The sequence below is a fragment of the Paroedura picta genome, chromosome 8 (assembly GCF_049243985.1).
Source record: "Paroedura picta isolate Pp20150507F chromosome 8, Ppicta_v3.0, whole genome shotgun sequence".
In the NCBI taxonomy this organism is placed as follows: Eukaryota; Metazoa; Chordata; class Lepidosauria; order Squamata; family Gekkonidae; genus Paroedura; species Paroedura picta.
In genome coordinates this window covers 40,344,234-40,356,621 of record NC_135376.1, presented here as the reverse complement: position 1 = coordinate 40,356,621, position 12,388 = coordinate 40,344,234, and the positions used below count along the sequence as shown (strand labels likewise).

The following is a 12,388-nucleotide window of genomic DNA, read 5'->3' as shown; positions in this document are numbered from 1 at the left end:
GACAGATGGTTCCTCCAGCAGCACTCCTACCAGGTCCCTATACAACCCACAGGAGAGCCAGATGGGAGCACCAGTAGCATTGATGCCACTTTGGGCCTCAAGCAGATACTTCAGTGCTTCTAGGAAGGCTTTTTCATCCACCCAGCAAATATTAATGTTAATTAGAACCAGTCCCAGCAGAAGAAGCAGCAGCAGTAGCAGCAGCAGCACAAATAGCAGGAAACAAAGTTACAGCATAGAGAAAGGAAACCTCGAGAGCAGTCCCCACCAGAAAGATTTTAGAAAAGCAGGCAACATGGCAAGATTCACCTGATTACTGAAAAGTAAATATAAGTTAAAATAAAGAGGTAAAGAGATTGTGGAGGGGAAATTTGTCTTCCCTTCCAGGACCTCCAACTGAAGACACGAGTCCAATGGCCTGGAGCAGGTTTGTTCTGTGGAGATGATGTGGGTACACAAACTATGTCAATCAAGACCCAGTGAAGATCCCATTGACAGTAGCTGCATACAGGTCAGATGAAGTTGGGAAGATCTCCTTTCATGATGAGAAGGAGGACAGATATAGCAGTTTCACATCTCGTCCATTTCATGGCGAAAATGGCCATTTTATGCAAGGGGCCTCAGCTAAGGTTGACAGTTGTGGACCAGGAAATCCCTGGAGATTTGGAGGTGGCATCTGAGACCTCAGTGAAGTATAATGCTATGGAATCCACTCTCCAAAGCAGCCGTTTTCTTCAGGGGAACTGATTTCTGTATTCAGGAGATGGCTGTAATTACAGGCGCTCTCCAGGCCCCTCCTGGATGCTGGCAATCCTAATTCTGGTGCAAAACTACAAACATCTCTTATCATAGTCCTGAGGTTCCTGATGTAAATAGTTAGCATCACTGTGGATTGGATTATGTCTAATGCTTCTGCATTTTTATGGAGATATTTGTGACTAGCTCAATCCCTGCCCTGGGCAGCCAGGAAGCCAAAATTATTCCAAACAGCTTTTACTGAATCGGTACATGGGCTATTGGGTCCATTTCTCATGCTGTACTTATGTTTCTTTGCTATGACTGAGTCTGTGAAAAGCAGTGAAGCACACAAAATACCAGCAATGGGAAATACACACATTTAGGTCCTCCTGGAACAGGATTGGCTAAGAGAAATAGGAGAAGGGTGAGGAGGAAAGACAAAGAAAACAAGAGTAGGTTCATCTTGTAGGAATAAGGAAACAGCATCCAAGGGCCTTTCTGTGTTTCCAGAAAATCTGGATTTCATTCTTAGCACTATGCCAGCACGGCAGAAGGTTATCAGACAGCTTCTAAATAAATCAGGGGAAGGGGAGATCTAAAAAGGGTAAGAAGCAGACTTACTGGTGTGCAGTAATTATACATGCACAACCCAGTGTGCTCATGAAATGCATGCCAGCCACATTCTCCACAGCACCCGCATTCAGAATCATTGCTCTAGCTGGGAGTGGAGAGTAGATTATATCTTTCTAGGAAAAAAATATTGCATTTTGGGGGCTGGGACAAGAGACAGCCCACCTCAGGTATGCTACCTGGGCAAAAGGATCTTTGAGTCCCCTGCAGCAATTGAGCCTTATTTCTCATTTGCTTTGCAGTGAAATCTTTGACTTGAAAGGCCCCAAGATACATGTCCTTCAGATCAAATTCTTCTCCCCCAGTAGCAACAGAGGAAACACTCACAGGAAGAACAAGGTGGCAAGGAAATTCTCCACATTTGTCAGGAGAATCAAAATACTCCTGTGATTGTTCTACTAGGCCAGTAAACAACTCAACGAAGGAGATGTGGTAAGGAACATTCACAACAAGGGCACAATGGGTAAAGGGTGGAGCAATGAGAGCTCCCTGGACAGAGCTAACTTACAGCTCCCACATTACAGAGGCACTTGCACATGACCTTAAGATGTTCTATGTGGTGATTATTGCACCACAAAGAGCCATTCATGTTCAGTGATTCAATGCATGGAGTAGACAATTTATACCTTGGCAGTGCAAAATATTTTTTTTAAGAGGTGTGATGAAAATATCCCGACATGAGCCAGTGCACACCTAGAAGAGCCATCATGCAGAAAGCTTAAAACAGCTTCTGCATGGCAAGGATAACATGCCAAGGAGGGCTTTAGCATCTTCCTTACTGTCACTTCTCAGTGGACTAGAGGGCAGGAAAACAGACAGTGAAATGGTGCAGAATGTAGATATTGTTCTATTAAGGGAGAGGAGAATAACAAGGCATTGGTAAATGTCAACCTCAGTCCGAAGCACAAGGACAACTTACTGTCAATGATGTCTCCCAAGCCCTGGGCATACAGGAGGTCTCTTAGACGAGCCACTTCATCCTTCAGTTCTCTAATCAACTTGTTGTTAGGATCTTCATTAATGACAGCATTGCACCTGATTTGCTTAGCACGGTCAGCATACCTAAGAGAGCAAGGCATATTCTGGCTTGCTAAAATACCATGAACTGTGGCACATACAGAAGACCTCTACAGGCTTTTAGAAAGGGAAACATGCTGAGACTCCACTAAACAGAGAGTTCCTGGTAGCACTTCAATAGAAATGTGCAGCATGTTTTTATTAAAGGAAAACACAAGCATCTTTTTTGTTCACTTGCTTTTGGGCTGGGCTTAGCCTCCACTATAAGGCCAGTAAATACAGCAATGGAGCAGGAGTGTTCAAAAGCAGATGATCAAAACATTTTTCAACACTCCTACCTACAGCCAGGAACATGAAGAAACAAGACTACATACAAAGAATTTGTTGTGGCACCACAAGATGTTCCAGTGACATCAACATTACTCAACTGCAAAGCCTATTAAGAGCCTTTTGTAAGTAGGAGCTGTATTATATCATCAATAAAGAGCTACAGAGAAGGCCCAACATGTAACGGAAGCTAGGTGGCTAGGAAAGGAGTCCATAAATATATGTTCAATTAGCTCAGTTTTCATGGAGTTCAATCAACTCAAGGGTAACTCACCATCAAAGAGCTCTTCCAGTTTAATAGCTCTGTTTAGAATATACACATTCTTTCCCCAAGTTGTCTAAGATAATTCACCACATGAGTTAGTGTAAAACTATTGAATAACAGAATGGCCAAGCTGGCTACTAGTTAATACAAGCCTAATATTTATTATAGAATTGTCTCACATGGATATTTAATGGAACAAAAATTTTCAAGCTTAAATGTTGCAGATTTTATTTTTATTTTTTCAGTTTAGCTCACTTTTCACATTTATTTATAATTAAAACTGTAGGTCTACCCCTCTTGGCCCAGCCATCTTGGCGTCATATTAAAATAACACAGAGTAAAACACATTGCAAGTGGGTTTGCTGTAACATATCTCCAATTGGTTCAGTATCCAAGCATTTTTATGCTTCCCAGAAAATTTAGCAAACAAAGGGTGCAGTCTATTTCCCCTGTCCTCATTTAGAGTGTGATCAGTTTTGCACAGCTTCTACCTTAAGGTGCTGAGGGTCTCATCATAGTTGATGTCAGCAGGGCTGAGAGCAGCTACCATAGCAGTTCGAGAGTTACCACCTGCCCAAAGAACACACAAAAACATTGGTTGAAACCATGATAAATGTATATGCCACACTCCCAGTCTCTCTTCATCTTCTTCCTTAATAGGGATGCGCATTCAGCTTGGTTTAGCTGAAAAAATACTGAAAAATACCGTATCAGTATATTTGATATTTTCTAAACTGAATAGATGAGAGAATCTGTTTTGGCTACTGGTATAGCTTAGCTGGCCTAAATAAAAAACTGAACTTTCTAATATTTTATTCAGGGATATTCCCCTATACCAATTATCTGGGGTTGTGGGAGCTGACAGCTCCTGAGCCTCCAGCTGATCCTCTCAAGTCTGTGTGCAGAAGCAAGAGAGACTTTCCTTGCCACAAACAGATCATGGAGAACAAAATCCAAATGGCTTGTAGCCATTTTAGCCTAACAGCTTGGCATGTCCACCAATTAGGAAGTTTGGCTTTTATTTGGACCAGATATACCAGCAGCCAAACTATATTCTCTGACTGGTTCAAACTGGGCTGCCCAGGAGAACCCAAGCCAAGCCTGTGAGGAGAACATCCCTTGCAGCTGAGTTATGGCTCAGCTGTTTTTTAAGCAGGTTTGCTGCAGCTTATTTTTCTGTATTTTTTGCTTTGGGTCTACTGGGATTTTTCAAAAATCCCAGCTCTCAATACTCCACCAGTATTAGGATCAGTTTTCTGAACTTATAGAAAGACTTTTCTTTCTGATCTTATAGAAGACTTATAGACTTATAGAAGACTTTTCTTATAGAAAACTTGAAATTTTTCCAGGTCCAATAGACCTGAACCAAAATATACCAGTGGAGGAATTGTACGCCCCTATTCCTTAACAATTTTCATCTATATCTTTAAATAGTTTCCAAACTCTACATATATATTGCATTGTTAAATAATAGGGAAGATCAAGTATCTGGTGGACCACTGCCTAGATGTCCAGCTGAATTAAATGTAGGGCTGAAAGGAACAAAGTACCTAGGTTTTCTCGGAGAAGCCATGTAAGTACAGAGTCTCGGTATGGAATAAAGTCTGTCTTTTTCTTCTTTTTATTCTGCAGGAAGACAAAACACAACAGTGGACCTCAGATTGTGAAAGTATATTCTGATTCACAGAGGACTATTATTTATTTATATATATACTGCCCTCCCTTGCGGCTCAGTGCAGTATATATATTATATTACATAAATACTGTTATACTTAGCCAACAGCATGCAGCTCACTGAGTCTCAACAATAAGCACTTTGCAAAGACACAGAAATCTTATAATACTGTAACAGACTTTCCACATAACAAATATTGATCAATGTTGGGGATCTTAAAATAAAAATCTAGCTGCTTATGAAGATGGCCAGAGCTTCCCGTAACAAGAACAGTCACTATGTCATTTTCTAGAGAAAGGATGTGCAGAGTGAGAAAGGATAAAACTAGAACTATCATGAAATAAAAAAATACTTTCAGGCCTCAGGAAAGGCTTAATTTTATAATCAGAATTGTTCCAGTTAGAATAAAATATTATTATCCTTTAAGCACAGTTCTACAGATAGCTAATTCATATGTGAGTTCTGTCCATAACGTGACTCCATTATCCAGAATGTGAAGCAGGCTCTCAAAAACAAACATTGACCAAATTTACATTCAGCAGTGGGCAGATGACAATTATGCAGCTACTGTATATGCAAAGAAGTTAGTGGAGCTAAGGTTTAGAGATGTCAAAATTGGCAATTTCTGTGTACTCTAGTACCAAAACAGTGTCATCTGTAACAGAGTAATGTCATTCTAAGCTCACTGAATTAATTGACCTAGGATGCAATTTTATTTAGGATAGCATTGAAATCTCATAGGAGCTGGCAGAATCCAAAATCTCATCCTATGATCTAGCACTCTTTGTGCCCTACTCCAGTTTTTATACAGGTGCGGACTTTTGTGGGCCTGACCTGGTTAATCCAAGCTAGTCTGATCCCATAAGATCTCAGAACCTAAACAGGGATAGCCCCAATTAGTACTCAGGTAGGAGACCGCCATGGAAGTCCAGAGTTGCTAGGTAGAGTCTGGCAATGGTAAACCATCTCTATTAATCTCTTGCCTTGAACATCCTAAGGGGCAGCCATAAGTCAGCTGTGACTTGACCACACTACATCACCAGTGTTGGTTTCAACAGGAGTCCCAAGCTGTCCTGCTTTGGTACTTTGTTCATCTCACCTACATATTTATTTCAGCAGAATCTCAAAACCTGGCTATTATCCCAGAGCCCTTCCCTGTCTGCTATCTAAATCATACCATGTGGTTTCAGCTACTTCAAAGGTCCTTTCTTCCTAATGATAAAACTGAGTTCCAAAACATAAACCATTAACATCTTTATTCTGCCCAGTCAAAGGTAATTACCTTATTTGGTCCAGAATCCTGAAGAGAAAACAGAGGTAGTGATGAGAATTTTATTAGTATGAACAGAAGAGTTTAAACAGGAAATTAAGAGATTGAATAAGAACATGGGACAATTTCTTGATTCCTCACAACACCAACATTTCACCTCAAGGAAAGGTGATCATAGAAGATAAATAAAATAGTGAGGGAAAAGAGTTAACCCCCTCAACTCCCATACTGCAGGTCCATTCTAAAGCTTAGCCTCTTGTGATTGTTCTCAATAAAGAAGAAACATATGGGAAATTCAGTCATGGGCATTTCAGCACTTTCTCTGGTTTGGCTCTGAGAAGAAGCTCAATTTCTTGACTGAGCAAAAGACTAAAAGAAACAAACAGAACCCCCCTCCATTTTACAACCAATGTAATATGGACCACTACATTCCATAGCATTCAGTGATGAGGAAGTAACTGTTTTTTATAGGGTCCTTCTATACCACAATACAAGAATTTACTTTGTCCTAAAATCCATTTAGAGCCTCTTGTGGCGCAGAGTGGTAAGGCAGCAGTCATGCAGTCTGAAAGCTCTGCTCATGAGGCTGGGAGTTCAATCCCAGCAGCCGGCTCAAGGTTGACTTAGCCTTCCATCCTTCCGAGGTCGGTAAAATGAGTACCCAGCTTGCTGGGGGTAAACGGTAATGACTGGGGAAGGCACTGGCAAACCACCCCGTATTGAGTCTGCCATGAAAATGCTAGAGGGCGTCACCCCACGGGTCAGACATGACCTGGTGCTTGCACAGGGGATACCTTTACCTTTACCTTTAAAATCAATTTCTACCTTAAACTCCTAGGGGCTGTGGCTGTGTTTGATAGCCATACCAATAATTTATCCAAAGAATCAGTCTGGAAGTGTTTCAAGCCATTCATATTTAATTCTAATTGGAGTTTTCAGAATATTTAGAATATAGATAAACTAGCAAGAAAGCCCATTGCAACCAGGAATGCAATGGGCGCTAGGACCCAGGGGACACCAGGAGGTGCTTTTTTTTTTCTGCTGCGTGGAGCTGTGAAAGGCTCCTACAGGGTTTTTTTTTTTCTGCTGCTTGGAGCTGGGAAAGGCTCCTACAGGGTTTTGTTTTCTGCTGCTTGGATCTGCGAAAGGCTCCTACAGGGTTTTTTTTTCTGCTGCTTGGAGCTGTGAAAGGCTCCTGCAGGGTTTTTTTTTTCTGCTAGCTCTCGTGGGCGTGCCGGCTTGGAGCTCCTACAGGGGTTTTTTTTCCTGCTGCTTGGAGCTGGGAAAGGCTCCTTCAGGGTTTTGTTTTCTGCTGCTTGGATCTGCGAAAGGCTCCTACAGGGTTTTTTTTTCTGCTGCTTGGATCTGCGAAAGGCTCCTACAGGGTTTTTTTTTCTGCTGCTTGGAGCTGTGAAAGGCTCCTGCAGGGTTTTTTTTTTCTGCTAGCTCTCGTGGGCGTGCCGGCTTGGAGCTCCTACAGGGGTTTTTTTTCCTGCTGCTTGGAGCTGGGAAAGGCTCCTTCAGGGTTTTGTTTTCTGCTGCTTGGATCTGCGAAAGGCTCCTACAGGGTTTTTTTTTTCTGCTGCTTGGATCTGCGAAAGGCTCCTACAGGGTTTTTTTTTCTGCTGCTTGGAGCTGTGAAAGGCTCCTGCAGGGTTTTTTTTTTCTGCTAGCTCTCGTGGCGTGCCGGCTTGGAGCTCCTACAGGGGTTTTTTTTCCTGCTGCTTGGAGCTGGGAAAGGCTCCTTCAGGGTTTTGTTTTCTGCTGCTTAGATCTGCGAAAGGCTCCTACAGGGTTTTTTTTTCTGCTGCTTGGAGCTGTGAAAGGCTCCTGCAGGGTTTTTTTTTTCTGCTAGCTCTTGTGGGCGTGCCGGCTTGGAGCTCCTACAGGGGTTTTTTTTTCTGCTGCTTGGAGCTGGGAAAGGCTCCTTCAGGGTTTTGTTTTCTGCTGCTTGGATCTGCGAAAGGCTCCTACAGGGTTTTTTTTTCTGCTGCGTGGAGCTGCGAAAGGCTCCTACAGGGTTTTTTTTTTTCTGCTGCCTCTCGTCGGCGCAGCGGCTTGGAGCTCCTACAGGGTTTTTTTTTTCTGCTGCCTCTCGTCGCGCTAGCGGCGAAAGGCTCCTCCGGGGGTGTTTCTTTTTTTTCTGCAGCTTCTCGGCGGCTGGAGTCTTGTGTTGTGTTTGCGGCGGGGGCTTCCTTGGGGCCGGCCTGACGCGGTGAGAGACGCTTCGCGCCTCTCACCACGTCAGGCCGGGAGCAACTGCGAGCCGCGCTGAGCGCGGCTCGCAGTTGCTGGGGCTGGGAATCGGAGGGACCAATCGGCAGGCGCTTCGCGCCTGCCGTTTGGTCCCTCCGGTTGTCTGTCATGAGGAAGGGTCCAATCCGGACCCTTCCTCATCCCGGACACATCCCGCCCCAGAACCCCTTACTGTTTTATTTAGTCCGTGGCGCCCGCGGCGCCACGGGCGGTGTACAGATTATTATATATATAAATCCAAAACTGTAGCATTAAACTTTTTAAATGATTTACTAAAACATTGTGGATTGTTTTTTTTTCTATAACACATTTTTTTAAGTTGTCTAATTTGAGAGAAACAAATGTATTGCCAGGGTCCACATAATTCTCAAACGTTTTCACCAAGCCCTGGGCTAATGTTTCTACTCTCTCACATCAGTGGAACTTACCATCTCAGCCAGTGCAGAAATCACCTTCCCCAGCGTGGTTAGTGATTTGTTGATGTTTGCTCCCTCCTGTGTGAATGAGACAATTGCAGTTCCATCAATAAAGTATTCTTTAAAAGAAATCATTTTAACTGCTCACTGCATTCCACTTGACACAACTGCCAAGACTCAGTATTACTCTTGAGTTAACATCTATGACACTCATCCCATATGGACAGTTTTGCCCACTGCTTTCTCTTCCCAGAATGAATGAGTACTGGCAAAATGGTCTGGAAAAACATAGCAAGCCAGTATAAGCAAGGCTAGATATCAGAAGAGGAACAAATGGTTACAAGGATACTTACTCCAGTACTCTGGCATCTATAATGTTAAAAACCTTAAGCTATAAGGTCATGGCTCAGGGTGTCCAACCCTGCATACAAGAAAGTACACGTGTCAAAGTCTGCCTTAATTTGGCCCCTTCTCTTACCTTCAGCCTTGTGCCTTTGGCTCCTGTGGAGTCAGCCCGCTCACTGCCTGCAAGATCCACCAAACTGATTTTACTGACCTAAAATCAGAATAAAAATTGTCACCCATGATACCTGCCACCAGGTCTCTTTGGAATAAAAGGGAAAAAAGATACCTTCTCTGCCATTCAGACATGATAGAATCTCTGTTATGAAAAAATAAGATGATGACTGTCTCAGCCACATCTTCACTTATCTTTGGGATGAGGCATATATGTCAGCTCAGCTAACCAGCCCAGCTCCTGCTTAGCATAACCTCTGAATGAGCTGAAGATTGTCAAATGCTAATAGATCAGAATTTCTTAGTTAGAAGGAAATCCTTAGGGTAAGTTTTCTCATTGTACTAGGATGAACAGTATTAATTAGATAGGCTAAAATAAGAATCATTCAGTTTTTCCCCAAAAGTTTATTTATTAGGTGATGCACATTGGGACAAAACTACCAACTTCAAGTATAAGGTACTGGGGCCTGAAATTGCTGAGTGAGAGGGGGAAAGATCTTGGAGTCATAGTGGATAGCTCAATGAAAGTGTCAACCCAGTGTGCTGCAGCAATGGAAAAGGCAAACTTTGCTAGAGAGTATTAGGAATGGCACTGAGAATAGAACAGCCAATATTGTAATGCTCCTGTGAAGATTTATGGGGAGGCCTCATTTGGAATACTGAGCACAGTTCTGGTCACAGACATTGTTGAGTTGGAAAAAGTACAGAAAAAGGAAAACAAGATTATTAGGAGGGTGGATCACCTTCCCTATGAGGAAAGGTTGAATAGGAGTCTGGGATTTTCAGATTAGAAAAGAGACATCTAAAGGGGATACATGACAGAGGTTTATAAAATTATTCATGGGATGGAGAGAGTTGACAAAGATAATTTTTTCTTCCTCTCCCAAAATACTGGAACTTGAGGGCATCCAATGAAGTTAATGGTTCAGAGTGGACAAAAGTAGGTTCAGATTGGACAAAAGGAAATACTACTTTATAGAGAGTGTGATTAAAATGTGGAATGGACTGCCAAAGAATGCAATGATGGCCACAGGAATAAACAGCTTTAAAGGGAAATTAGATAGATTCATAGAGGATAAGTCTATCATGGCAACTGAGGGGAATCTCAGGACCTTTTCGCACAGGGATCTTTGTTGCAAATTGTTTGCGGAATGAAAAATCGCCATTTAAAATAGTGGAATTCGTCGTTATGCATACCTGCCTTTGTAGTGGAATCAGTTGCGTTTTTTAGCGTTTCCCACAGGCTTCCGGTCTCAGCAGAAATCGCTAGAAAGGAAGCGCTATTGCCAAGCTCGTCCCGCCCCTGGCCGTCAAGCAGCCAATGGGCAGCCGTTAGCATGCTCCCAAACAGCCCCTTTCCCTTTAAGAAAGGTTTAAAAAAAAAAAAACGACCCATAGCAACGAATCTAGGTAGATTCGTTGCTACGGAGAGACCCATCCAGCTGCCTAATGTGAGCTGTCGTTTGATTGTATGATCGTTTGCACGCTGCCTCGAGTGATAAACCCCCCCCCTCTCACGGGCCCGATTTTCGGCTGAATTTATTTGTAAAAAATAAAGGGACTTTATTTCAGCAAACGGGCTTTTCAGTGGTTTGTGCTTAGTGACTAAAGGTGAAGGACTGAAGCCAGGGAAGCCTCTAAACAGAAAGAGGCTCGCCGGTGCGTTTATCCCCGCTCGCTCGGAGAAAAAAAAATGGCGATCGCTTCGCCGGAAGTTTGGAGGAGAGAGCCAGGGGGAGGGACTTTGAAGAACCAGCAACAATGGTAACGCACAGGTCTTTAGCGCTACTGTTGCAGATTGGTTGCAGGAGTGTATCGCTATCCAGAGGGTGAATCCACTTTTCTGGATTCCCCTGAAAGCGCCACAACGAAGCGCTTTTTGCTGATTGGTTTCAGGATTGTTGCAGATTGTCTACGACATCGTGGGTTATGGCAAATTAGTAGCGTTTCCAAATAGCAACCATTCTGCTACTTTGAAGCCGTGCGAAATGGCCCTCAAAATTCACTAAACTTCTGAATCCCATTGCAAAGTGGCAACATCAGGGGTAGGCCTCAGCCTCTATGCCCCGTTGGGTCCAGTTCCTCTGGATGGCCACTGTATGAGACAGATGTTGGATTAGATGGCCTATTGGTCTAACCAGCAAGGCTCTTCTTATGTTCTTATTTGTGAAATCAATTAATCACTTTCCATGTCCAGAAGGGATCTCAAGGGAATGTATCATGAAACATCCAATAATAAACAATAGTGATATTTGGGTTTCTTGTGCAGTTGGGATGGTCCTGATAACAAAATGTAATAGCTGATTTCAGCTCTGACACTAATCTAAAAGATATACCTTCAGAGGACATTTCCAGTATTATCAATAACAATCCATCACTTTTGGTGGAAACAGTACTGTTATCATCCCATCAAGTTAATCTGTTCAGAGGCCACATCACTGTTCAGAAGGGACCAAGCTGAGCCCCATCCCAATCCCTCTCTCTTAGGCTGCCCTGACTCACTTTCTCCGTCGTGATGTCGGTTTCAGCATCATGCCGTTTCTGAGTGAAGATAATATTGAAGACAGCATGAGAGCGGCTGCTGGTTTCATTCATGTTGGTGGCAGCCACCGTCCTGTTGAGCAAGAACAGCAGGCAAAAGCTCATTTCTATTTCCCATCCGACTTGGCAGAAAAATTCAGTGCTATTGGAAGGCTTGTCTCCAGGAACTCAATACTCCCACTCAGTTGGAAAGCCTGGTTAACAAAAGTACAAGCAGACAACCCATACTCTAGAGCTAGCTGAAGAAAAAAATCCTTTAAAATCACCCTGGGAAGCACAAAAACACTGGCAGGGTACAAAACAGAAGGTACTACAGTAATTTTTGCCAGTAGCAGAAACAGGCTATCTGTGCTATGCCCCCAGCTTCACAGATAGCAGGCAGTATTAGGCAGGCACCATATACAAGCCCTGCAAACTATATAATAGAAGCATAGAGTTGGAAGGAGTCACACACAGGTCATCTAGTCTAACCCTCTGCTCAATGCAGGATCAGCTTAAAGCATCTTCAAATGGAAGTCTAGATGAAAAATACACTGTACAGCAAACAGGGGTAGAAGTGACCAATATTAGGATTCTATCCGTAAAGCCTCAATATATAATACCCCCCTTTTAAAAGTTCTGGGCTTTGAACCTAGAAATGTCCTCTCATCCACTTTTGGGTTCTTAGGAAGGAATGACTCCCTAATTCCATCCTTCTCAGGTCTTTCACACTTTGTTCCACAACCAGCAGGGTCTGA

At 43.0% G+C, this 12,388-nt stretch overlaps 1 protein-coding gene across 20 annotated transcripts in view; it reads right to left on the bottom strand.

The window, feature by feature from the left end:
• Nucleotides 1–12,388, bottom strand: part of KIF1A (kinesin family member 1A) — a 131,182-nt gene that overhangs the window by 73,635 nt on the left and 45,159 nt on the right. For 12 of the 20 annotated variants that reach the window (XM_077349223.1, XM_077349225.1, XM_077349226.1 and 9 more), the window contains exons 7-14: nt 11,613–11,724; nt 9,073–9,150; nt 8,607–8,672; nt 5,935–5,952; nt 4,528–4,603; nt 3,469–3,547; nt 2,288–2,430; nt 1,116–1,142 (exon numbers count right to left, since the gene is read on the bottom strand). In XM_077349223.1, the coding sequence (XP_077205338.1) occupies nt 1,116–1,142; nt 2,288–2,430; nt 3,469–3,547; nt 4,528–4,603; nt 5,935–5,952; nt 8,607–8,672; nt 9,073–9,150; nt 11,613–11,724 (599 nt within the window). The remainder of the gene's footprint in view (nt 1–1,115; nt 1,143–2,287; nt 2,431–3,468; nt 3,548–4,527; nt 4,604–5,934; nt 5,953–8,606; nt 8,673–9,072; nt 9,151–11,612; nt 11,725–12,388) is intronic. The other 8 variants (XM_077349228.1, XM_077349231.1, XM_077349232.1 and 5 more) reach the window with 1 other exon arrangement.